This window comes from Panonychus citri, unplaced genomic scaffold (genome assembly GCF_014898815.1).
Source record: "Panonychus citri isolate SS breed McGregor unplaced genomic scaffold, ASM1489881v1 Contig00095, whole genome shotgun sequence".
In the NCBI taxonomy this organism is placed as follows: Eukaryota; Metazoa; Arthropoda; class Arachnida; order Trombidiformes; family Tetranychidae; genus Panonychus; species Panonychus citri.
In genome coordinates, this window is record NW_026515500.1 from 1,193,736 (window position 1) to 1,220,112 (window position 26,377).

The 26,377-nt window shown below is 30.3% G+C and overlaps 6 protein-coding genes across 8 annotated transcripts; 4 read left to right on the forward strand and 2 right to left on the reverse strand.

The window, feature by feature from the left end:
- Positions 1-510: 510 nt before the first annotated feature.
- LOC128388090 (protein O-linked-mannose beta-1,4-N-acetylglucosaminyltransferase 2-like) lies at positions 511-2,479 on the reverse strand. Its single transcript, XM_053347444.1, has one exon. The coding sequence runs from the start codon at positions 2,193-2,195 to the stop codon at positions 534-536; it is 1,662 nt and encodes a 553-aa protein (XP_053203419.1). The 5' UTR covers positions 2,196-2,479; the 3' UTR covers positions 511-533.
- Positions 2,480-2,541: 62 nt separating this feature from the next.
- LOC128388089 (rho GTPase-activating protein gacU-like) lies at positions 2,542-15,661 on the forward strand. Its single transcript, XM_053347443.1, is given in 10 exon segments — positions 2,542-2,697; positions 2,971-3,238; positions 3,544-3,594; positions 3,833-3,935; positions 4,447-5,592; positions 9,783-9,966; positions 11,466-13,480; positions 13,579-13,692; positions 13,695-14,515; positions 15,390-15,661. Coding segments are annotated over 6 exon segments (4,182 nt in total). The 5' UTR covers positions 2,542-2,697; positions 2,971-3,238; positions 3,544-3,594; positions 3,833-3,935; positions 4,447-4,616; the 3' UTR covers positions 15,462-15,661.
- A 356-nt stretch (positions 15,662-16,017) lies between these two features.
- Positions 16,018-18,154, reverse strand: LOC128388091 (cyclin-dependent kinase 7-like). The gene is given in 6 exon segments (XM_053347445.1): positions 16,018-16,925; positions 17,000-17,305; positions 17,388-17,567; positions 17,673-17,779; positions 17,782-17,830; positions 17,972-18,154. Coding segments are annotated over 6 exon segments (1,023 nt in total). The 5' UTR covers positions 18,035-18,154; the 3' UTR covers positions 16,018-16,607.
- A 680-nt stretch (positions 18,155-18,834) lies between these two features.
- On the forward strand, positions 18,835-20,881 carry LOC128388095 (solute carrier family 66 member 2-like). Its single transcript, XM_053347451.1, has one exon. It carries the CDS (start codon positions 19,413-19,415, stop codon positions 20,214-20,216), a length of 804 nt encoding a protein of 267 aa, XP_053203426.1. The 5' UTR covers positions 18,835-19,412; the 3' UTR covers positions 20,217-20,881.
- Positions 20,882-21,745: 864 nt separating this feature from the next.
- On the forward strand, positions 21,746-23,741 carry LOC128388094 (tRNA (adenine(58)-N(1))-methyltransferase catalytic subunit TRMT61A-like). Its single transcript, XM_053347449.1, has 3 exons — positions 21,746-22,444; positions 22,604-22,767; positions 22,850-23,741. Exons 1-3 carry the CDS (start codon positions 21,856-21,858, stop codon positions 22,970-22,972), a joined length of 876 nt encoding a protein of 291 aa, XP_053203424.1. The 5' UTR covers positions 21,746-21,855; the 3' UTR covers positions 22,973-23,741.
- A 115-nt stretch (positions 23,742-23,856) lies between these two features.
- On the forward strand, positions 23,857-25,866 carry LOC128388093 (protein lifeguard 1-like). Of its 3 annotated transcripts, none has more exons than XM_053347447.1 (6): positions 23,857-24,169; positions 24,236-24,362; positions 24,602-24,848; positions 24,910-24,975; positions 25,047-25,131; positions 25,193-25,866. In XM_053347447.1, the coding sequence occupies exons 2-6, from the start codon at positions 24,248-24,250 to the stop codon at positions 25,622-25,624; spliced, it is 945 nt and encodes a 314-aa protein (XP_053203422.1). In that variant the 5' UTR covers positions 23,857-24,169; positions 24,236-24,247; the 3' UTR covers positions 25,625-25,866. The 3 variants fall into 3 exon arrangements, with proteins under 3 accessions (XP_053203422.1, XP_053203423.1, XP_053203421.1); XM_053347448.1 differs by having other exon boundaries at positions 23,857-24,152; XM_053347446.1 differs by having other exon boundaries at positions 23,857-24,148.
- Positions 25,867-26,377: the final 511 nt, after the last annotated feature.

Consider the following 26,377-nt stretch of genomic DNA (forward strand, 5'->3'; position numbering starts at 1 on the left):
ATTGTTACAATTTAGATTCTTGATTGTAGTCGATTTTTTTGATAATTTAATTATTCCGATAATCCAGTTTTTGTTATCCTTCAATTTGTTTACATCCAAATGATGAGTTGATTACTATTTACAATTTTAATCAGTTGATCAATTTTGTGTTTGAAGCAAATCATAAATTCAAATGAACAATTTAATGATGATGATGATGATTATTATTATTATTGTTATCATGATTTACTAATCATGTAATTCAAATCAATCTGGATTGTTATGGTTTCTTTTAAGCTTGGATGATTAAATTTGATACAATTTAAGGTTATTAACTTTTAAATTAAATCTTTTTCTTGTTGATCAATAATAATCAATAATCATGATAATTTGAATATAAAGATATTACTATTTGATTAAGAATCAATTTTTCGTGATCAAAATTGTTGAAATTAACTATGAAAAGCGAAACAATTTAATTGATGTTATGGAAAATATTATCATAAAGAAATAATCAAATAATCGCAATCATTTGCCATCAAATTAAATTAAATTTATTTTGAACAATTAGCAATCATGAAAGGTCCTTTTCTTTCATTAAGAATACACCTAATCCATAATGGAAATGATTCCTTACCATTGAATGGTATTGAAAGTGATTCGATTGTTACAATATAACTATGACCTCTGCCCTCGCCTTCATCGATTAAAATTTCATAATTTAACTTGTTGATTAGTTGATTGTCAGTAAATTCAATATTCCATGGTTTCTTCCAGGTTAATTTAAATTCAAATGGTTCACCATAAACACAATCAATGTTAATCACTGGACCAGGATAGAAAGGTGATCGTCTTGATTGACTTTGCTCGGAATGGCTTCTCAATTTTGGAACAATTAACTGATTAAATTGATTAATATCAACAATTGTATCTTGATAAATACGATATAACCAATTTGGATCATAACAGCAAAGATGTGGTTCCAATTGTTCATTTAAATCTTTGATTGAACTTTTAATTTCATCTGGAAGACTATTGATTCCACCTAATGAACTTGAATATTCAGGATGCTGAATGGAATTGGTTAAATTATGATTAACCCATGAAATATAATTAAGATCACGAATTGAAGATAATGTTTTATATGGAGTATAATGATCAGGATTAATTCCAAAGGGAAATATTTCCACAATAGATGAACCTGGAGGTAGAAAAAGGGATAAAGCTAATGAAGAACCATGAATTCCAATCAGTAGATTAGAACAATAAATTCTCTCAATTAATTGGACTAGATTATCATTAACGTTCATCTTAATTACTGGTTTAATGTTTTTACTCAATGATCTTATCAATTCGTCTTCGTTTAGAATCAATCGATTGAAAGTTCGAGAAAGGAAAACACCATTTCCACCCTTTGGACATTCGTTTGGTTTCAATATTGATCGTAATTGATTAGTTAATTTTCCAATGTTCACTTTTTGATTTTCCGTTATTGGTACAGCTCCTTGTGGCACTTTGAATCCATATTGGTACCAAATTGTTTCCCGATCAAGGCCAATATGAGCTTCCTGGAAGCAAATCAGTTTATTAGGATCCATTGATTTGGTGAAAAGTTGATTGAGATTAAATAGTTTCTTGTACAGATCATAATTTCCGGGTATTTCTTTAGGATGAGGCCAATCATCGTGAAGGAAAAAATTAACTAATTGTTTTGACCATCCAAGTCCATTTAAAGTCCATTTGACCGGTAAAATATCATCATGAAGTAAATGCATCAGATTATCGGGTTTAAATCGTCCAAAGATTAATGTTGAATCTTTAACAAATCGAACCTCCAATTTAGATGAAAATTGGTGAAAATATTGTGAATCAATGACAACATAATTTAAATAGAATTGATTATGTCCAGTAAGAGATGAAATTGATATTAAACCAGGACCAAAGGGATTTTCAGGTAGGCCACTTTCTATAGAATCTGGTCCATTTAGAAATATCCATGAACGATAATTACTTTGGTAACATAAATTAACAGCTCGACATTTACGATTATCAACATTATCACCTGAACACCAGATTGAAGATTGATAAGTTTGATTATTGTTGATTAAAGATGAATAATCTTTTTTGATTAGAAAATCAAGAACTTCAATAATGGAGATTGATAGAAATACAATTAGAATAAAATTTACCAGTCCACTTTCAATTCGAAAGTCCATCACCTTTACAACTAAACCCAAACAAAAAGATCAAAATCAATCACATTTCTAATTAATTGTGATCATCAAAATCTTCAAATATTCAAAGAAAGACAATAGAATTTGTATTCCAAGTAAAATCCTAATCTCCATCTCGCAACTATCAGACTTCAAACGTAAAACCGATTGACTGGAAACATCACCAACAATTAAAAAAAGTAAACTGGTTAATTAACATCGACAATTAATCAATTAGACAAGAAGAAAAAAAAAATTCGGTTCAAAAAGATAAACAAAAACAAATAGAAAACCAGTAACTATGGTAACCGAAAAGAGAAAAAAAAAATCTGAGTCAATCAGTTGTTAGAATCTTTTTGGCGCGATGGTTACATTTTACTCTCTGTTTATTTATTTATTTCTCTTCAATTAATTAAATTATCTAAATTGATCACATTGATTAGTGAGAATTTAATTGTGTCAAGTTACTTTGTAAAGGTTACCTGGTCTATTCTGTTAATTAAAGGTAAGTCTTAAAAGCGATTAATGTGTTTTGTTTTTCTCATCAGAGAGAAACATCAACAACATTTATGGAAAACCTTTTGTTTTAATTTTGTTTTATTTTCTCTTCCATCGTGATTAAACTAAATTGTTTAATTTATGTTACAGTGATACAATCAATTCTTCATCTAATTGTTCCACTTTTAATTATTTATCACAATTTAATGTCTATGAGTTAGACTTTGTCAATCATTGGCTAATTTTTTTCTCTCTCTATATTTTTTCATTTCTCTATCAGGTATCAATTTGTTTATTGTGTTTCTTACATTTGAATTGCAAATTACAATCTCAATTCTAATTGTCAACTGAGTGATTACTTTTAATTGTTCCAACTTTATTCACCTTTACAATGGTTTCTGTATTGTTTTCCCAATTCCAAGGTTACCCTTTGATTTCAAAATGACCCTCACAAATCCGATTGTTTAAATTAACCAGTTGATTAACAATTAATCAGGTTAATTTGTTGGTTAAATCAATCATTTTGACATTTGCAATTAATTTCTCAGGTTTGTTATTAGTTTTTAACTGTATATTTATAAATAATTTATAGAAATTGTAACAATATCATAACTTATATTGTTTCGGGTTTCAATCACATCTCAACATCAATATTTAAACTTTAACGTTGAAATTATTGACTTGATTAAACCCTAGATTAATTGTATTGTTTTGTTAATTGTCACAAATCAATACATTTGCCATATCAGGTGTAGTTATACACATAGAGTATAATTTAACTGCGTATAGTTGGCAAACAATAGTTTCAAATCAAATCTAATCATCAATCATTTACATTTCCACCACATTACAGTTTATCAGATGACCTCAAATACAAAACTGACCATTGGAAATTACCAACAAAGTAAGTAAACATGAATAAGATTAGTTAATCTAATCCCTTGACATAAATCCAATTCCTAAATTGAAAATCAGTAACAATTAAAATCTCAAGAGATAAAAATTCATTTTCTTTCTCAAGTTAACTCTCCAAGAATATGTAATAGAAAAGTTGAAATTATATTAATAACATAATTGTAACATATCAAATTCTATTAATCTTAATAATTCTTATTCTATTATCGTTATTATTACTATCCTAGGATTTATGTTGGTCATCCCCTGGTCATCTCTACTCTTATTTCAATCTGATATTCATCACATTTCAAGTATCACCAATGACTAAAAGATTCCAAGATAATTAAGGTGAGTTTCTGAATGTTCTGAATGAACAAATATTTTCACATTCGTTCATCGAATTGAGGAAAAAAATAGAGATGATAATTAGACAGAGGATAAAGACAGAGAAAGAGAGAGAGAGAGAGAGAGAGAGATGAAGACAGAATCAGACAGATCAACAGAATGGCCTCTTTTTATCATCACCATGATGATGAACATTATGATTACTATAACTACTCTTGCGCTATTCAAACCTCTCTGTTATTTTTTCCTCCAAAATCTTACTTCATTGGTTTAACATTGTGGAACTGAAAAAAACACTACGATCTTGAAAGAGAGAGAAAAAGACAGAGAAATAATCGAATCATCCAAACTAGAGAGACATAGAAATAAACAAAGACAAATTCGAGTCTTTCTCTTTCTCTATCTCTCTTTAGAATTTGTTTATTCCATTTTGTTTTTAATTAGATGAAGACTTTTTTGTTATTACCTTTTAATTTACCTTTTCTTTATTTATTATCCTCTTTTTGTCTTACAGGTAATTTTTTCATCTCCAACAAGTGAATTAAATGTAATCCAAGTGATCAACCATATAAAACTACAATATAAACAATACGTGATGTAATCCAGATTTTGGATCATCACCAAACCTTTACTGGTTGTTTGATTATATTTCCAACACCATCAACAAGATCAACAATCAACATCATGTCCACTGATGGGTCAAACAGTGGGATTGGTGGTGGTGGTGGAGGAGGAGGAGGAAGTGAAAGAGGTGCTAGTAATTTTGGTGCTAGTGGTCATGGTGGTTCCATGGTTTCTGTTGGTGGTTTTAATAGTAGCCATGGTGGTGGAGGAAATTCTGGTGGATCAAATGAGATTTCATCTCATCCATTTGAATCTCAAATTGCTAAGATGAAACGTTTCATCTCATCACCGTTAACACGACGTAAATCAACATCTCAGGCATCAACCGAATCAGCTCCTCCGATGATATCTTCATCAACTACCTCATCCTCATCATCATCATCTAAACATTTAACAGAAAATCATCATAAAATTTTTGGTACACCCATTGAAAAGTTAACCCATCAACGATCATTCAATGAAATGTCATCCTCATCAATATCTCATGGTAATTATGGTTCATCTTCAACATCATCATCTCATCATCTTTCCGCTTCATCATATTCTACCATGAGATCAATGTCCACCTCAGGTTTACCTGGAAGCTTCCTATTCTCATCGTCATCATCATCACCACCAACAACAACAACCTCATCATCAGCATCAACCCTGAATTTAGGCCATTCAAGTACCTTAGGACAAGGGACAGTGTTTTCCACCACCACCACCAACACAACCACGGGTACATCTTCCTCTAAGAAAGTGATCTATGATAAGGAGGCCACAGTTCCCTTTGTTATTACCCGATTGTGCCATTATATTGAAGATAGTCAAGGCTTAATGCAAGAAGGATTATTTCGAACCAGTGGAAATGCCAGATTAATCGAGAAATTAAAAACCTCTTTCGATTGTAATGGTGATGCTCCATTGGAAACTGAAGGTGATATTCCTTCAGCCGCTGCTCTACTTAAGTTGTTCCTTCGAGAGCTTCCGGTTCCCTTGATACCTCAATCAATTCATTGTTTATTTCTAGATACGGTTCAGGATACACTTAATCGTAAGTTAATTTAATTCCTTTATCCATTTGACAATTTTAATTCTATTATACAAATTAAATCCTCTCAGTGGGAAGGATTTTCTATTTCTTTATTATCACGATGATGATGATGAGGAGAAATTGTTAATTCTCTCAGTATGATAACTAATCAATTTTAATTGAATTCTGTTAATTGCCATTGACAATTTGATTCCTTAATCAATATTTAACCTTTTCTCCTCAATTCTGATCAACAAAACAAGTCAACAATTATCTTTATGTTTATCCTAATCGCTGATGATTTGGTTAATTGATTTTCAATGATTATGATTTGTGATTTATGTAAATTGAAATTGGTAACTTTTAACAATCAACTAATCAGTTTGTTTCAGCACAATGAAAGTTTAAATCAATTTTCATTCTAATGATTACCTTGAATCTTTTTAACAATTATTATTAATAGAAATGATTAATTTACATAATAGATTAATGATTTTTTTTTGTAACAACAATTAAACTGATCAGAGTCAAAGACAATCAACAGTTTTAATGATTTACTTTTAAAATCAATTAATTAACTTTGAAATGTTTTCTGATAATCAAAGGTAATAATTTAAAATTAACTGTTATAACAACGATAAAAGGTCATTTAACTTAATTGTGAAGTTTAAATGGGTTGAACAATTTATATTATGTAATGAAATTAGTGGAAACAATGATTACTATTATTATCTTGATTTATTTGATCATCACATGTAATCGGATAATCAACTAATTGTATTCATCACCTAACAACCAACTCTTTCCTCTTTGATGATCAAAATAACTAATTAATCGATTGATATTTTTCCCCAACAATTAAAAAGAAAATCAATCGCTTTCTTAATTACCACAAAAATCTTATATTAGACTTTAAATAATCTGATAAATTCTGATATGGATTAAGATTCAATCAATTTCCAATGTTATTTTTTTCCTACTCAATAGATATCAGATTAATCAACTAACCATTTCAATTAAATTGAAACGAATTTAGTTGAATCATGATTAATACAACAATTAACATGGATAATGATTTAATTATCACTATTTTTCAGATGATAATAACAATAGTTATCAATTGGAAATATATGTTTAATGATAAACTAGTGGTATTGATATTTTCTCATTGATAAATGATAATAATAATAAACTCAATGATTATTATTGTTTATCACAATTGAATAAAGAAAACATTGATTGAAATCTGATTGAATATCGTAATTCTGGTGATGAATGATGAATCTAATTCTGAATCAGGTTCAATTAGCGTTGAATCTGTAATCAAATAATATTTGATAAGAATGTAAACAATTTAATCAATAAATGTAATACCAAGAGTAATTAAAGGTTAATCTAATCAAGATAATTGTATATAAAAAAAAAGATATACATATAAGTATAACCATCGTATTAAAAACTAATCAATAAATGTTAACTCTGTAAACAACAAGTTCATGCTTCGTCTGAATGAATTGATAGTATGGTGATATAAACAATAACATGATGATGATGATGATGATGATGACAAAATTTTCATCATCATTTCTATCATGTTGATTATCTTGTCCATGTATTTTTGTGTTATTAATTTAATTGCTCATCTTTCTTGTCATATTTTCATTGTGACCTACTTCCGGTTATCCTTTAGCATCCTCATCCTACTTTTATCAGTTTCCTTTTATCCTCTTATCATTTTTCATTATTGCTACTTGGCATAAATATGTGTGTATATTTTATATACACAAAGTGCATTCTGAGTATTCATATCAATTGTTTGCTGATAATTTTCATATCACCACAAAATTTCATGATTAATTCATTCCAGTTGAATAATCTAACATTCAACTTTAAATATTACTTATTAAATTATCTGAATGATTATGATGATTATTTTTTTTCTGCTTTTCCAATTCAATAAAAAGCATAAGATTATCTGATTTATATTCACTTTTTTTCATGATGTTTGATTGAAGAATCACAATTGAATCTTTCAATCATTTCATGATTGCAGTTCATGAATTTTATCAGCATTTATAACTATTAACATTCATTTACTTGTGCTCAGTTTCTTGTATTAATATAATGTAATTATCATCATTTGGCTAATGATTGAGGTTGATTGTTGTTGATAAATTTGTGGATTTATTGATCTCTCTCTCTTTCTCTCTCTCACTCTGAATATTAATCGATGTTCATGTTTCTCTCATGGATTATGTTCAAAGGTCACGAGATTCATTTTGCTTTAATCTTTTCAAAGAAAATGACCTTCAATGACATTGAAGATAATCTGAGAAATAATTTCATCAGATTACGATGAGGATTAACATGATGTTTCAATTCTGAATTATTATCACTGGGAATGGATGATTAAGTAATAACGATTCCCTATAACCGAGGATAATGAAGAGAGCGAGAGAGAGAGAGATGATTGGGAAGAGTATTTGATGAAATGAAGATGACGAAGAAAAAAACTCCAATGATCAATGAATAATCTTGACCATTAATCCTTAATTACTTGATTACCTAATGACAATAATGATCAAATCTTTACAATTTATATCTGTCTTAATCTAGGCAATTGTTTTCAAACTGAATTAACAGTTATCTTAGTTGGTGGATTTTTTGTTAATATTATTGTTTACATGATAATTAGCTTAATCATTGATTTTGTTGATTTTTTTAACCGACTAGTCGGTTAACAATTTAATTATTGACTGATTGTAATCAACAACTGTCACACTTTATATATATTACAGTTAATTACAGGTTTTTATTATTATCTAATAACAGTTGAATTCAATGTAAATATCAGTTCATCATTGACAGTTTATCAACAATTACTTTCTGACAGTTAATTGTAAAACTAATCAATACATTTTATTGATTTCCATAATTTTTGTAATGATTAACCTGAGCCAAGAAAACTGTTTATTCATTTTATTATCAACAATTAACACAATTGATTAGCTTATTTTACCTGTTTAATTGTTGCAATGAAACATAAGAAATGTAATATTATCAACAATTAAATTAAATTAGCAATCTAACCTTGACATTGTCTAATTGTTGTTATTCAATCAACTAATTGTGACTCCAATTTTCAAGGTCTCAGTCTAAATCCAGTTAAATTTAAATTACTTCATGATCAGTATTTTTCATAATCATTTTCCTGGCATCGGATTGAAAACATGATTAGATTAGTCAATAGATGACATTGTATTTTTTATCCATTCATTTGTTGATTACAATTAATCATTTCAATCAAATACGAGTGTGAAGAAAATAATCTAACAGTAACAATTTAAATCCATGTTCCTAATCAACTAAATGAGAAATACGATTAGATTAATTTGTTTTTGTTTATTCCAATCAACGTGATACATTGTAACTTAAATATTATTGATTTTCACGTAATGATTGTGATTGATTCATTCGTAAAGATTAAGATTTTCAGTGTTGATTAACTTTGATCAACACAGTTTGATTAACTATTATGTATCTTGTGATTATTATTATTCCAATGATTGATAAATGAAATTGTGATTATCTGATTTCTAATATGTGCTAATACAATTGTTACAATTATTATCATTGGAAGAAGAAAACAAAATGAGGTTAATTCATCTTCTTATCATCATCTAGTAAATCATTATTTCTATCACAATGGTCAATTATAATCTCTTTTAATAATAGAAAATTAAATGTCACACTGACCATCACAGGTTAATCTCTTTTTCTATTGGTTAATAATCGCATGATGGACAATGGACAGAGTTAAGATTTCATCATCATCATCATCATCATCTCTCTCTCTCTCTCTCTCTCTCTCTCTCTCTCTCTTTCATTATCCTTTTAAATGTTATCATCATCCCCAAAGGAAATGTAAACACTAATAACATTTGAATTGCTTTTTTTTATTGATCAATATCCAATCAATAAATTGTCAACTCGTTGACGAATTGAGCATTTGAATGTCAATTCCTATTAAATTGTCATTATCAAATTAAAAGGTTGATTCTAATTGACTGGTTTCTAATTGTGACGCCTTAAGGTTTCTATTAGTTGATTATTACAATTTAGACTTGATTACTGTTAATGTTTTCTTTTTGTTTCACTTCTCAATTAATCTAATCCTTTCTCATCTTTTCCTTCTTGTTTTCTATTAAAAGGCGAATCATATGATAAAGATGCTTTTATCGGGCGGATTAAAGTTCTGGTTGAAAATCTACCTGATGAAAATTATTTTCTTCTCAAATATTTATCTCGATTCCTTTATCAAGTCGCTCGACATGAGACCTACAATCGGATGAATCCATCGTCACTTGGAATCATTTTTGGACCTAATATATTCAGGTAAGCTCAAGGATTCACTTTAATTTAGGTTAATTAGTTTAATTAGGTTAATCTCTAAGTAGATTATCATCTTTGTTATAATTGAAATGGCACTTTCACCATGGATTAAATTGAGATTCAACTCATTCCTTATCAGAATCACCATTCTCATGCATTTCAATTCCATAGGAATAAATCAAGAATAATCAAACATTTGAATTGTATTTCTTTTCCCAACAAGTTACGATTTAATTCATCTTGTAGATTGTTGTTGATGACAAAGTGATTAACTCATAGCGTATTAATCATTTTTTAGAAAAAAAGGAAAATGAATGATTCGGTTAGATAATCCAATCCTTTACTAATCTACGTGACGTTAATCCTTAACTAATCTTCATCCAAAACATTTAACCGATTGTGTTGAGAGTTAAATTGCTTTTCATTGGTAATCATGTGAGATTTACATTAATCATCCATCAGTATTTTAACCATGGTGGTGATGGTAAAGAAAATATAATCATAATTATCATGGATATGTGATGATTAAGAATTTTGATCTGATCATGGGATGGGCAAAGTATAAGAATCGTTTCCAAAATTAGAATTAGAACTTTTTTAAAAGCGAGATTTCCAACAAAGTTCAGTGAAAGAAAAGAAAATCCTTCACCAATAAGCTATAAAAAGCAATAAAATTCTCAGGGTTTCATAGTTTTCCATGCATGAAGCTCACCATCATGATGAATTCAGACTCTGAATCAATAGTTATTTGTTGTTTTTTTAATTTCCACTATTAAGAAATCGAAATTTTTTTCATCTTCCAAATATTGAATTTGTCTTTTTGTCTTGATTGATTTTCATAATGATCTTCATAAAGATAGTAACCAGAATTTATTCAGAAAATGAATATCATGCCAAATATCATGTAAATTTCGTGAAAAATAAATTCGAAATCCAAATTTGAATGAATGACAATCAGTTTGATTTCTTAATCTTTGCTCTTTTAGTAATTTCAAAGGATTCATTATATTTTTTCAATATTCTAAATGTAATAATAATTATTTAACAATCTTGTTTATCTCACTCAATCTCTCTGACGTTTTCATCATCATTATCATCATTCCCCTCCCCCTTTCTCTCCTTTGCTCACAATTTTCTCTCTCTCTCTCACTTTCTATTTCACTCTTTCTTTTTGTTTCCATCATCATCATCATCTCCTTCAAGAAATGAATATGTTTCAAGTTTATCTCATTTCATCCATATTCATGATAAACAATTAACTGTGACATCTTCCAACTGAATATAATAATTGAGCTCTTATCTATAAATTGATTAACTTGATTGTTATTATTTTCCATTGATTATAATGCTAATTAACTTGTAAAATTATTGATCTTTCAACTGTGAATAAGTTTAATTAAATTCAATTGTTGTTGTTACCTATTCTAGATTATCATCAATCTATTGTTTGTACTTTTTGTTTGTTAATTAATTTTCGTTTTCTTGTTTAATTAATGATTTAGAGTTGCTGCTGAAGATTATCGTGGATTACGTGAACAATCATTAACTAATCAAGTTGTTACCTTTTTCATTACGGATTACGAGACAATATTTGGTGCTGATTTATCACCAGATAACAACAACAATCAAGAATTAAATTTATCAACAACTAATCAACAATCAGTAACTGAAAATACTATTGATATTGGTGCTCAATGTAAAACTGTTAATCAATCCAAGGAAACGGAAACGATAAGAAAACTAGAAAATAGTAAAGGAAAAGTGATAATTGTTTCAATAGATTCTGTTTGTTGTAATAAATCAACACCAGATCAACACAAAGAATCAACAACAACAACACCAATGATGCTAAAGAAAGATGATATTGATGATGAGACTAAAGATTCAAATGAACTATCAGATGACCAACATTTTACTCCTTTACAAATTGATATACCACCGATAGATTGTGATCAATCTGATAGTTCATCTGTAAGTCCAACATTAGCCTGTTCCAGTATCTCACCTTGTCCAATTGACTCGAAAGATTATATCTTGACCATTGAATCTTTAACAGATGAAGCAACTACTTCACCTTTGACCACAGAAATTACCTCATCAAAAACTACGGTAGTTAAACAATCGAGTAACAATTTACCTCTATTTTTGGAGGGTATTGGTAAACGTAAGGATAGAAAGTATATTTTATCCTCATCTTCAAATGCGACGGTTCGATCAAGTTCAGAGGAGAGAAAACCTTTAGGTTCATCGACGAAACTTACCTCATGTACTGGTCAAACTGTTGACCAAGAGGTTCGAAGATGTAATTCTTACCAAGATGTTGCTAAAGGTGAACATTCAACTCGTAATTCTTATCGACAAGTAATTAAATCAAGTAATCTATCATCTGATAGTGTTAATCAGTCACCTGAACCCAAAAGAAGGGAAATTGATTCTTCAAGTAATACAATTAACAATAATCAAATTATTGGTAAAGGTAAATCTAAATTGTCACGATCAACTTTATCCTTTGAATCGAGACCTTGTTCACTTGATTTAACTGGTAAATCTCATCAATCAGCATCCGAATCAAAATCTGAACCAACCGTAAGGGGAAAAGTGCCTGTAGCACCTTCAGGATTATCTACAGACTCAAATTCACAATCAACTAGTGGTGAACATCATCATCATTATCACCATCATCAACCTTTATTATCTTCATTATCTTCATCTACTTATCTTTCGAGAAATACTCATTCGATAAGTTCTGAAGTCTCTGTTAACCATCCCAATGCTGAGAGTCGAGTAAAATCATCTGAATTATCTTCATCTTCATCTCAACAACAGAAAGTTCATTCAGTTTCTTCATCCAATTTAGTTAATAAAAAGGTTTCATCATCTTCCTCATCATTACCTCATATCGATTACAATGCCCTTCATAAAAATGCTGAAGGTGAATCGGCAATGGTATCAGATTTAAGGTACAGTTGGTCGTCGGTCAATGAATCGCAATCAGCTGAGAGTTTATTAGAGGAAGAGGAAGGAGTTAAAGGTGAAGGTTTTGGATATGAAGATGATGATAATTCTGTTACTCAGTCAGATTCTAGTAATCGTGATGGAGTTAAACCTACTGAGCCCGTTCAAAATGCCGCCGTTCAAATATTACGACGGAGAAACACCTATGAAGCACCTTTATCACCCAGTGCATATCGAGGTCTATTGGGTCAAAGAGCTCCACATCTTGATCATACTATACCTCCTTCACCTCCAGGGGAGCAGGAGCATCATTTTCATGGGAACAAGAGTGGATATAATCATGAATCGACTATTGTTAAAGAGGCCAAACGAAAGATACACAATTTAAAACGACGATTGAAACAATTTGAACGCGATTTTGAAAAGGAAAACGGTTATCGGCCTTCACACGAACAAAAAATGAAATCGGACGTTGCCCAACCTTTACTATTCGAGTTGAACAAATTTCGAAAAATGCTACGAGAATACAAAGAAGATGCTAGAGTTACTATTGAATTTTATGGTGAGTAAAATGTTTCTTTTCCATTTACAATTATCTTTAATTGTTGTTTCCAATTGTAACCTTTGAATTTTATTATTGTTACTTTTGGTCGAGTTTAGAAGGTGTTTTCAACGAGATGCAACGAAGTCTAAAAGAACGTCGATATTGTGTCGGAAGACCTGAGACAATCGCGGAAATGTCAATAGATCAAATATTCGATGAGAAATTAGATTTACAAAATCTCTTCTAAAATATGAAAGTGTTTTCGGTCGTCCCTGCCGTCGAGAAGATCGAACTGTAATGAAACCTTTATATGATCGTTATCGAACCATTCGTAATCTAGTGTCCAAAATACCGAAAAATAAAGATCTTACCGATCTACAGCCGATACTTGAACACGTGGCAATGAATTTTACTTCACCATCACATTCACCTAAAGGTTCATTAGATGCCAAAGATGAGGATGCTGACGAAGACAAAGGTAGAGGAAGAGGAAGTGTCTCTAATTGTGGGGATGATGATGATTATGATGATGACACCAGTAGCATAAACAGTAATAGAGTTAAAAAGTTACTACTCATGGACAAGGAAGGAGGAAATGATCGTGAAAATGACAGCAATAACGCCAATCATAATGATGCGAGTAATCAAAATGTTGACGATAATAATAATGAAACTAAATTGGATCTCAGTGATAATAATAATAACAATAATTATAACAATAATAATCTGCAAACTCAATCAACACCACCCAAGCTTGAGGCTATTTCACGGATTAAATTGAAAGAATCAAACACAAGGCATTTTATTAAAGGAATCAATGAAACAACAGCAATTAATCAACAATCATCATCTTCTTATAACAAGAATCTATGTCATAATCTTCATGAGCTTCCACCCAGTGAACTAATTAAAGAATTGGCCTTGGTCCGTCGAGAGAAAAGTGAACTAAGAGAGATAATTCGTTCGTTCGAAGATGATTTTATTCGTACCAATGGTCGGAAAGTTAACGAATTTGAAAAATCACAATTGGAATCAGTTTACACCAATTACAAGGTAAGAGAATCGAGAATATCAAAATAAGAGAAGAATAGAAAATAAAAATGTTCGATCCTCTTTTCTATTCTTAACCTTTTCCTGTTTTATTTCCATAATTATTATCATCCAATTTCAATAGAGAATCAGATGAGTGATTAAAATCTATATTTCCACCCAATTTACCATGATGATAATCACGATAATATTAATCACGAGAAAGCAAATTTCATATTCATCAATAGCATTAGTTTATTTCCGTATTCATAGTCTCAGCAATATCAACAAATTATCAATATATTCAAGTCAAGTTAATTTTGGTTAACATGATTAACTTTTTTTTTCTTGTTAATCAACTAAACTCTAATGGTTAAATAATCTTAATCATCACAACTTTGATTATTGATAGATAAACATGATGTTTCATTTGCAGTTTCATTTCCCTTTGTCTATGGAAAATGTTTCTTGAAATAGAATCAAAATTTCATCATGAATTCATGGTAATTCATGATGATGAAGATGATAAGTTGACTTGTTCTAAGGCCGATTGACTGATTACTTTGTTTTTCTCAACAACACAATCAAATTGTTAATTATTATTAGTTAACCTTGTTCTTGGTTCTTGATTTAACTCTTATTTTTGTCTTCCATTTCCAACAATTTATCTATCATCATGTTTAACAAAATTCATTACCAGTTAATCATCAGTTAATTGTTAATATCTGTTGGCAAACATTTACCTTTCAGTGTTTATCCTTCATCTTGTTAATTGCGTCATTTGTTTTTCTCTGATGATCTTTGATGCTAAATTATTATCATAACTTTTTATACTAATTTAAATCTACAAACTTGATTAACAATTAATAAATTTAATTTCTCTCTTTCCCCTAATTAGGCTTGTAAAAAGAAACTACGATTACTCGAAGTTTTCATTGAGAAATATGAAAAAAGGAGAATGGAGTCTTAATTGTTATCATCATCTTCGCAATCATCGTATACTTTTTTTCCATCATCAATTAATCAATCCAACACACGACTAATTAATATACATAAACACACACACTCACACACACAAAGAATTACTTAATGTTGATTATAATTAACTTTTCTTTAATCATTTTTTGTTTTGCCTCTAATTAGATTTAGCTTATTATCAACACGTTTGGATAGCAATATTGTTATCAATCATGTTTTTCGCAATTAACTAATTGATTTCCAAAAAAGTGACAATTTTTAATTATCAATTAGTCACATGATTTGATTATTTATTAACTATTGTAAATATCAACTGCTGAATCCAAGTGATGCTGATTTAATGGTACAAATGATATTTGGTGGAGAGAAAAAAAAAATTATTCTAATTGTTGAATCAAATTAATACTTTTAATCATGATAATTAATACAATTAACTGTTATTATTTTCAATTGGATGATCTCTATCATGGATATAATTTAAGTCGACACTCGAAAAATAATTGATTCTATTTCCGAACAATTAAAAAAAAAAGGAAACCAAAAAGGACTCAAGTTAATATTACAATAAATGGATGCTAAATATATGTGAAAATTTTAATTGTTGACGATTCCAAAAGATATTAATTTGTGTAAAAGGTGATTCTGATTTGTACAGAGAATTGAAATCGAATCAAAACATAATTGTATCTATTGATTATCACCTTAATATGCGAATGTGATGTTTTTTTTTCTTCTCCTTTTGATTGTAAACAAAGAAAAGAAATTGTAATATAAATTGATGAGAGAATTAAGAAAATGCAAAAATCTCAAATCGCATGATTTTTTTTCGATTGAGCAAATAATGTGCATATAAGACCATATACAACAATTAAAATGCTTCTATTATTAATTGTGATTTGTTTTGTCTTTTTTTTTGTCAATCCTTTTGCTTTGGTTATTATCCATTGGATTAATATATTGATCGGTCAAGAGTGAACTTTCTGTCTCTTGGGTTAAGTGGTTTATAATTAAAGCTTGATTGTAATTTCAAGTTGATTCACGATCAATTTGGGTCATTTTTTGGGTTTATTTTCTGCTCTTTTGCTCAATTTACTTGATTGAACACTTTTATCCGATCTTATAATCAATGGACAATCAATTAATCGTCCATGTCAAATTTTAATCGCTTAGCCATTGTTGAAATATTGTCTCCTTGTCTTTTACGTTCTAATCCTACTGTGGTTTTCTCTTCTTGTGTTTTAGTTCGGGGCATAAGATTAGCTGGAGTCGGGGCGGGTTTGTTTGAAAAATAGGGCATCTGAAGTGCTTGACTACAAGTGTGCCGATTGAGAGGGTCATAGGTTAACATCTTGTTCATCAAGTCGAGAAGGTCATCCGATGCTGCAGTGAATATATCACGTAAAGATGTTCCAATGCATGGTTTGAATGTTACGAAGTCTGGTAAATGTTCAACGTTCTGTTAAGATGATAAAAGAGAATCCAAATTATTAGTTAAGATTTTTTTGCTTTTCTTTTAATAATAATACTTACTCTCCAGTTACTTGAATTAGGTGTTCCTAGCACTTGGACAATTTTGTCTAATTGATCTAAATCTGTTTCTCCGGGTAGAAAAGGAACTCGTAATAAAAGTTCAGCCAATATACAACCAAGAGCCCAAATATCTACTCCAGTTCCATACATTCGTGAGCCGAAAAGTAGCTCTGGAGCTCGATACCAGCGAGTTACAACTTGATGAGTATAAAGTCGAGTAGGTGATCCAAAGCTTCGAGCAAGACCAAAATCACCAATCTTTAAGATACCATTTTCATCAATCAAAAGATTGTTTGGTTTCAAGTCCTTTTTTTGTGTCAATAAAACAAATCAAAATGATTACAATACAGTTTCCTTTTCAACAATCAACAGTCAACACAATACTTACACGATGTAAGATCCAATTCAAGTGTAGATATTCAAGACCCTTTAGAGTCATCAACATATAAGACTTAATGATCGCTGGAGTTAATATGATACTATTATCTTTGATTATAACCTCAAGATCAGTTTCCATAAAATCAAAGACCAGAGAAACATTTGATCGATGTCCAAACACATCAAGAAGCTACAGGAAACAAGAAAAGCAAAAAGAACCAAAATTTAAATAGTGCTTTTTTTCTCTACCAATGCAAATCAAATGAACAGATAATCGAGGAAAAAAAAATCATACACCGATAATATTCTCATGGTGAAGCTCTTGGAGTAACTTAATCTCCCTTAAAGCTGTTCTATTAATACCATCTCTGGCCTCGGCCCGTGTTCCTAATTTGATCTTTTAACAACCATGGCACCAGTTTTATTGTCACGAGCTTTATAGACAGTGGCAAACTAAACACAAACACATTGAGAAAGAAGAAAAAAAAACAAATCAATAATCAACAGAATAGCAAAGAAAAAGGAAATATAAAAACCAATCAACACAAAAGAATAGGTCAAAAGTGAAAATGACCAGACAAAAGATACACTTACTTGTCCTTCACCAAGATATTTAATCTTCTCATAGCGACTTTTAGTGCTTATTGATGATATCATAATTGAACGAAAGAAACAAAATAATAATTGGTAACAATTAACTTGAGAATCATCAACAAAATCCAACACAAAGAAGGTGAAGAAAAAAAGATTCCAATTGAAAACAATGAGAAAAAAACATTTAAAGGAAAAAGCAAAGAGTAAAAACCAAGAGAGATAAAAAAACTATGACAACAGCAAATACTAGTAGAAAAGAAATGAACTCAATGACTCAAATCTAATTGAATAATTTCAATTTATAAATTGTTAATTCTTAATGATGCTCTTCGTCACAATTTAAGACACTGATCAGTTAATTGTTACTGATCTTAAACAACAAAGTTCTTATAATCAAATCGTCGAATATTTAAGAACAATTAGTAAATAAGATCGGTAACAATAATCAATAATTGAAATATCTGATTCGAATTTTATTCAACTCAATCAATTAATGACGGTATTCAAATCAAATTAGATCTTTAAGATCATCAACAAAAATATATTCCAATTCAATTGATATATTATCTCAGTATAAATGTAAGAATGAAAAAGAATTCCACATAACTTATGAAATTCAATCACAACTGAGAAATTGAGACTCAATTAATTTAAAAGAAAAAAAACAATTAGATTTGATTCTGCATTTTAATGTTTCTCTTTCAAATCTACTAGTGGCTCCAGAAAAAATGTTAATAGCTGCAAAAAAGAAAAATAATTTTCCATTTAAACTTTCGCTCGAAAAAAGTGGTAACCATGACAACGCCCGCCAATTTCGAAAAAGAATAGAAAATAAATTTTTTCTATTTACCAAAATAAAGAAGAAACAATTTTCATCTTCTTCTCAAACAGTTGACAACATTTGATTTAATTCTTTACCCTCATTCAGCTGATAGATGTTGCAATTCTATCATCATCACCTTAACCATCATCTTCGCAATCATTACCAATACTTTAAACCGATGAAATTAAAATAAGTGAAACAAAATCAAATCTGTCAAATCTTTGTGACTGTCAACGTAACCATTAACATCTTCATTTTTAATTGTTTTCCCTTTTCTTTTATTTTTTTTGCCTTCACTCTTTTCCTTTGTTTAATTTTCTATCCATCATCATCCATTTACCTTTCCCATTAACTGTTCCAACTCACATTAACAAGTGTACAGAGATAATATTGTTATATTGGAACACATTTTCTTCTATTCTATTGATCATTTAGCTTTTTTTTTAGATTTTGTTCTATTCTTTTTTGTTTTGTTCTCTTACAGTATCCATCTCACTGATTATTTCTCGCCTTTACAATATAGTGCAAAGGATTATGATGAACAATTTGATGGGATGAAGGTTAATCTCGGTATCTGGTGTTTCCCGATTATTTAAGATAAACAAAACTGACAATCCAATGGCTAATTCTGATACAGAACCAGCCAGTCTTTTGGCTACATTAGCTGGTTTTGTGGCCTCCGTGGGTATGATTTTCGGAGGTATTATCCCTTATGTACCACAATATTTTGATATAAAACAGACCGAAAATGCTGATGGTTTCTCTCTATTCGTTTGTTTGGTCCTTCTAATTGCCAATATTCTTCGTATCTTCTTCTGGTTTGGTAAACAATTTGAAACACCATTGTTACTTCAGAGTATCTTCATGATCGTTGCTATGTTCGCCATGATTGAGATTTGTGTTCGTGTGAGATACAAAAATTTATCTCCTATTCGAAGTCGTCAGATGTTTGATGAAACAAATAGTACAATAATCAAGGATGTCGATTCACAATTAATCCACCGTTTCTGGGATTTTGATCCGAATTACTTTTGGGATTGGACAGATTTTACTTCCTATGTTGAATTTGTTGCCTCTTTTACTGTGATAATGGGACTTTTAATGTACATGATGATAGATAATCCAATTTTCGTTGAAGTTGTTGGCTATGCAGCTATGTTAACAGAAGCCTTTCTTGCCTCACCACAATTAATTCGTAATCATCAAAAAGGTTCAACTGAAGGATTAAGTAAACAAATGGTTCTACTTTGGACTCTCGGTGATTCTTATAAAACTGGTTACTTTGTTATTAAACAATCGCCCGTTCAATTCGTTGTTTGTGGTCTTCTCCAACTAACGATTGACTTTCTCGTTGCTCTTCAAATTTTGGTCTACAATTTACCAGGAATGCGAAATAAAACAATTACCCACCATATTAAATGAACAATCATCATCATCACCATAATATTTTCACTTGATTAATCAACTGCAAATTATTTTCTTCAAAATCACCAAATGAAACGATACCTGAACTTTTTTCTCTCTCTGCTCTTCATCATCAATTCTCATCTTTATTATAACTAATTAACACAGATTCTTATACCAAGGATGACTCAACATTAAGTCTCTCTCTCTCTTTCTAGAAACAATCATCTATCATAAACACCATCATAATCACCATGAAAAATTCTTATGCTTGTGGATCAGCATAATTTTTATTTTCCTTCATCTTGGATTGTGAAACCTACTGATTTGTGGAAGTCAAAAGAAACGAAAGAAAATCAAAAGATATATGCAACCAATTGAATGTTTTAAAGTTGACCAAAAAGAGAAACAATCAATCAAATTAATCAACAATCAACAATCAACCAAACGGCTTCTATATATTTTCAATCATAAAGCATTTTAAATGATTATCAATTTTGTGCCACTCACACCAAATAATAATTTGTGATCTCTCCTGTTTAGTAAAGTAAATCCCCGATTTCCTAATCAAACATTAATTTTAATCAACAGAAAATCAACAATTTAACTCAATTCCAGCACATGACCATAAAAAACGCTCTTAACAACTATATAAATTGCTATTAAATGCTTCAATAATACAATTCCTGTTAATCTTAATCATCCTTTCAACTACTAGATTGTTGATCTATTAATAATTAATCTTAATTATAATTGACAGACAATTTTGGTTAATTCAGTTGATTGTTCGTGATAGGAAACCTCAAATCCTCTGATTACAACTTTTCGATTTTCTTAATCAGTTTTTCATTTGATGAGAAAAAAAAACCAATCTAATTAATTTCCTCTTAATGAACTTGATTCAGTTTGAACCTTAATCATCTGCGTTAATTGATGTCACTTTGATTAGCTCTAATTAAGGTCTTGCAGTTTGATTGAACAGGTGTTTAAACTATTGATTCTATTACGTTTAATTGTTGATTATCAAGGTGATCTACCATTTGGTGACTAGAAATCAAGAAAATTAGTTGTTGCAAAAAATTGATTAATAGACAATCAATAACATAATAATTTAGATCTAATTTACTCAAGATTAACTTTTATTAAAATATTTGATTCTTTTTCCTAATTAAATCAAATATTATTGTTTCTATCTTATGTTTGATTTAATTTCTTCTTATCATCAGATTTTTCCTGCCAAATAACTAATCAACTAATTGTTTTCAATTAATCAACTCAATTAACAAAAAAGATTGAAAAGTTTACCAATATTTATTTTATCTAATCATCAACTAGTTTACTGTAGACTAATCAAACTATTGTGTAAAATATTTTATTAATTACCGGAAGATACAATTTGAATATCAATTTTGTTATCGAAAAATTAATTAATTTGGACAATTAAGAATTAAAAGTTTTTCGAGAAAATGAACTTTTCAAATTTCGCTCTCAAACCGCGTAACCATGACAACGACCGCTGAATATGAATTGTCCATGTGATCATTTTGTATTCAAGAAATTGTTGTTTTTGATTTTGTGTTGATTAATTGATTAGCTTTTTTAATTTAGTTCTATTAATATTTATTGTTTTTTATTTTATTTTTATAAATTGATATTCATGGATAAAAGTGGATCTCGTTGTATTGCTGCTGGAGATCATTTGTTTATCTTTATACATGCTAAACAAATGTATCCATTGAAAGTGGTAATTGGTGAAACTTTTCAAACAAAATTTGGACCAATTAAACATAGCGATTTAATTGGATTACGTTATGGGACAAAATTAACTCTTTCAAAGGGTTGGGTTTATGTTTTACAATTTACACCAGAGCTTTGGACATTAAATTTACCTCATCGGACTCAAATATTGTACTCGACCGACATCAGTATGATCACTTGTTACCTTAATCTAAAACCGGGATCAGTGGTCATTGAATCTGGAACTGGATCAGGAAGTTTATCCCATGCAATCATGAGAACCATAGCACCAAATGGTTACCTTTATACCTTTGATTTTCACTTGGCCCGTGCTGATGAGGCGAGAAAAGAGTTTCATGATCATGGTTTGTCCAAATTAGTTACCGTCGAGAATCGTGATGTTTGTTCAAATGGTTTCGGTCATCAAGGAATCGCCGATGCCCTTTTCCTTGACCTTCCCCGTCCATGGGATGCGATACCTTTTGCCCATGAAGCCATGAAGTCTAACGGTACCTTTCACCTTATCCATGTCATACTAATTGCACCTTTGATTTCTCGATACTTTTCAGACTAAAGGAGCAATTTCAATGAACAACAATCGTTTGTCTTTCTTTACGTTGATTCTAATTTATTTTTCTGATCTGTTTTTGATTCGCTTGGTCTCATAGGTTCACGGATATGCTGCTTTTCCCCATGTATTGAGCAAGTTCAAAAAACTATTCAAGCCCTGGAGTCATTTTGTTTTGTTGATATCGAAACAATTGAATTAGTTTTACGTCCTTATGAAGTTAAAACAGTTAAATTGGATAAGTTTAATTTCACTTTAGACCAAGTAAGATCATATTGATCAACTTTGCGTTCAGAATAACTAATAATTATAACTGTAACTCTTTTTATTTCTATTACGATAATAGGATAAAGATAAAAGCTCTTCGAGTAAAAATGATGATGGTGCCATCGTAAGCTCATCAGAAAGAAAGAGACTGACCAAGAAGAAGGCGATTCTTCAAGAGTGGACATTCAAGAGGGAGATTTAGCAATTGAAGTAGAAGTGGACACTAAAAATTGTAGGAAAAAAGGTGAAATGTTGAAAAGATTAGCTGATTGTACAGTTATTCCAACAATTCAAATAGCTGGACATACAGGATTCCTTACATTTGGTACCAAAATTTAACATTTTAACTGATTGACCGTTAATCAAATGTTTGGGAGGTATTATCTCTTATGAACAACAATATTTTGATATAAAACAGACCGAAAATGCTGGTGGTTTCTCTCTATCCGTTTGTTTGGTCCTTCTAATTGCCAATATTCTTCGTATCTTCCTTTGGTTTGGTAAACAATTTGAAGGTCGATTCACCGTTTCCGGGATTTGATCCAAATCACTTTTGTAATTGGAACGAGTTTTTTTCTTATTTTGAATTTGTTACCTCTTTTACTGTGATAATGGGACTTTTAATTTACACGACGATATTGTATCCAACCTGACAACGACCTGTAAATACTGAAAAGATAATCAATTTTATTCACAAACAAACGAGTTGATTGTTAACTCTTCATCTCTTGACGTTGCAATTAATTTTAACTCTCCAACTTGATGATATTGAACAACAAAAAATAATATTAGTAAAAGTCAATGTACATTATACAAGTGACATTATTTTGTGATCATTAACGAGTTTGAAATCTCAAAATGAATTAACACTCATTAATCATTTACTCTCTTGATTGTTTGTAATATTATGTTAACAGTAAGTAATAAACATGTAGGAGTTAATCTTGATTCCAGAAATGTTCATTAGTAAATTGATCAACTTACTCACTTTAATCTTCGTCTACATATTGATGATCCATTGTTTGTATTTTCCCTTGTCAGCTATTAATTTAGAATAGAATTAATCAGATTAGAGATTTAATTACCAACTAATTGCTTCTATGCTTAGTCAATAAACAATTAACTCATTTCTCTGAAAGAATCAACATCAAGTGAATTTCGAGTCCAATGATTGGATCATTCGGATAATCAGCTGTTCACTTTTATTTGTTTTCTATTTTCTTATTGTTTATCATTTTCTCTTATGATTATATAGTCGTTCCATTGTTTCCTGATTAGTGGTTCTTAATTAATCTAATAGATGTAATCAATTTCTCTCCAGAATTAACCCATTCTGTGTTCATCTTATCTCATGAAAGATAAATAACCAATTCTTCAGGTAAGTAAGTGTTTACCTTTAGTAAGTTTGCCAAGTCAATCGTTTTCTTATTTTCTAAATTAACTGATTTTTTCTTCTTTAATTCAGAATTTTAATCCAATGGAAGCAAGTGCCTCAGAAGTTAATCCTTCTTTAGGATCTAAGAAAAAAGAGAAAAGGAAAAAAGGGTCAAGACCTCGTTTCGAAGAGCCGACCGAACCTGGATCATCAAAAGGTTGGTACTAATCTATTAACTCTGTTGTTGATCGTTCTTAATATGTTACAACCACAATTAACTTGATTCTTTTGTAAGAATTGTCCATTTAGACTCATTAGTTTAATCATGTTTACTCAATTTCTCAACTGTGTCATTTGTTTATGTCAACATAGTTTTCGTTTTCTAGTTACCACATTGTCGCAATTGTGATTAATTGTTGATCTTATTTTCTTTCGACTATTGATTTATCCTTATAGAAACTCCTTATTCTGGTGATGATCCGAGAGGATATGGATTAGTAGACGAAAAGCCACCGCCCTATTCGTATGAAGATCCAAGACCAACTGCCCCACCGCTTCCGTCAACACCAGCGACGGACATACGATTGTCCATCCCCGAAGATCCCATTCTGAAAAGCAAGAAACTATTGATTCGTCAATCATATGGACTTCTTGCCGGACAATGGACACTTTTTTCCGGCCTAACGCTACTTCTTGTTGAAATGTAATAACTTTTTCCAAACCCAATCAGATTAACTAAGATGATTTTCTTTTCCATCTATCAGACCACATTTACGAAAGATTATTCGTAAAAATTTCTTCGACAAACTTTTCCTCACATCTTCGTTCGGGTAATTATCACAATTAAGGTCAACAAATTTTTCACTCAAAACTGATGATCTTTTTTACTCTATTAACTTAGATTTCCATTGGCGATACTTATGATTCTGCTTATGATATTTCCTGCTCTTCGACGGCAATTTGCATGGCTCACTTTACTTATTCTTGTGAGGAAATTTAATCACCATGAATCAATCAATTACTAATTAGATTTTCTCTCTCTTTTAGACTGTTTCAATGAGCTTATTATTAGCATATGTTGTCAGCGTTGAAAGCGCTCTGGCAATGTTTTACACCACTTTGGGTGCTGATGTTTCGTGTCTTGGTGTAGTTGGGACTACGTTTATCCCTCGTTTTGACATATCATCATCTTCACCGGCTCTTCTTGGTCTTCCTGTTCTTATGCTATCGTCCAGTGCTACAGTTTCATCTTTGACCCATATCAAGGTATCGAAATGGTTACCAGCATCGTCGGTTGTCACTCTTTTAATGTGTCACCTTGCCTACAACACGAGGTCAATTTTCAAAGACAATCGACTTGACCTTAAACCAAACGAATATGCATTTGCTGCCTCTAATTTATACTTTAATTGTGATCTAGTTAAATGGATTAAAGGTCGGTCTCGTCGTCGTGATTATCGTCCAATACCCGAAATATGAGCAATTAATTGTCATATACACATTTGAAACTAATATGATTTACTTAAATGATAACTTTTCATATTTAATCATATTTAATTTACTAATTAGATATTTTCTCAAAATTGTTGTCCAACCAAATCAAACACAAATCTATTGATTACCTTTGTTACAATTCAATTTATTTTAGTCAATTGTTTATAATTGATACTTACTATGTAATAATACAATTGAATTTAGCATTTAAATTAGTTAATCGCTAATTCCCATGATTGTTTTTAGGTTTTACTTTTTTATTCTTGTTGATTTTACTTATGATAATGATGATCATCTCCGTGGCCTAGCGACCTTTAATCGTGAAGTTCGTGAGCATTGAACCCGAAAAGAAGCAGAAAAATTACCAAGTAGCTTAACTAACAAATGGAGAGGGGGTGATGTCCAACTACTGGATTTACCGGTCATTTACAGTTAGATGATCATGTTGTTTGTGATCGAGATGAGCGTGTGATGATTAAAGATGAAGATGAAAGTAGTGAGTGAGTGAGAGAGAGAGAGAAAATCATGAAGAAGTGGGAGGAAGGTAAATACATGCAGAATTGTATCCAGAGTACATGAGACACGCGCTCGTGTTGACCGTGAAAATGGTTCTCTCTCATCACCTTATCATCTCTCATTTGCCTGATGATGATTATCTTCCAGTGTCCAATATTCAGTGAGAAATATTAAATCGTGAATCATTTCTCTCTCTCTCTACTCTCTCCATGAGATCAAAAC

Coding starts and splice junctions, on each gene's coding strand:
- LOC128388090 (XM_053347444.1), bottom strand. CDS start 2,195: ATGGACTTTCGAATTGAAAGTGGACTGGTAAATTTTATTCTAATTGTA.
- LOC128388095 (XM_053347451.1), top strand. CDS start 19,413: ATGGCTAATTCTGATACAGAACCAGCCAGTCTTTTGGCTACATTAGCT.
- LOC128388094 (XM_053347449.1), top strand. CDS start 21,856: ATGGATAAAAGTGGATCTCGTTGTATTGCTGCTGGAGATCATTTGTTT. Junction 22,445..22,603: donor TGAAGCCATGAAGTCTAACG/GTACCTTTCACC, acceptor TTGGTCTCATAG/GTTCACGGATATGCTGCTTT. Junction 22,768..22,849: donor TTAATTTCACTTTAGACCAA/GTAAGATCATAT, acceptor TTACGATAATAG/GATAAAGATAAAAGCTCTTC.
- LOC128388093 (XM_053347447.1), top strand. CDS start 24,248: ATGGAAGCAAGTGCCTCAGAAGTTAATCCTTCTTTAGGATCTAAGAAA. Junction 24,363..24,601: donor CGAACCTGGATCATCAAAAG/GTTGGTACTAAT, acceptor TTATCCTTATAG/AAACTCCTTATTCTGGTGAT. Junction 24,976..25,046: donor TTCCTCACATCTTCGTTCGG/GTAATTATCACA, acceptor CTATTAACTTAG/ATTTCCATTGGCGATACTTA.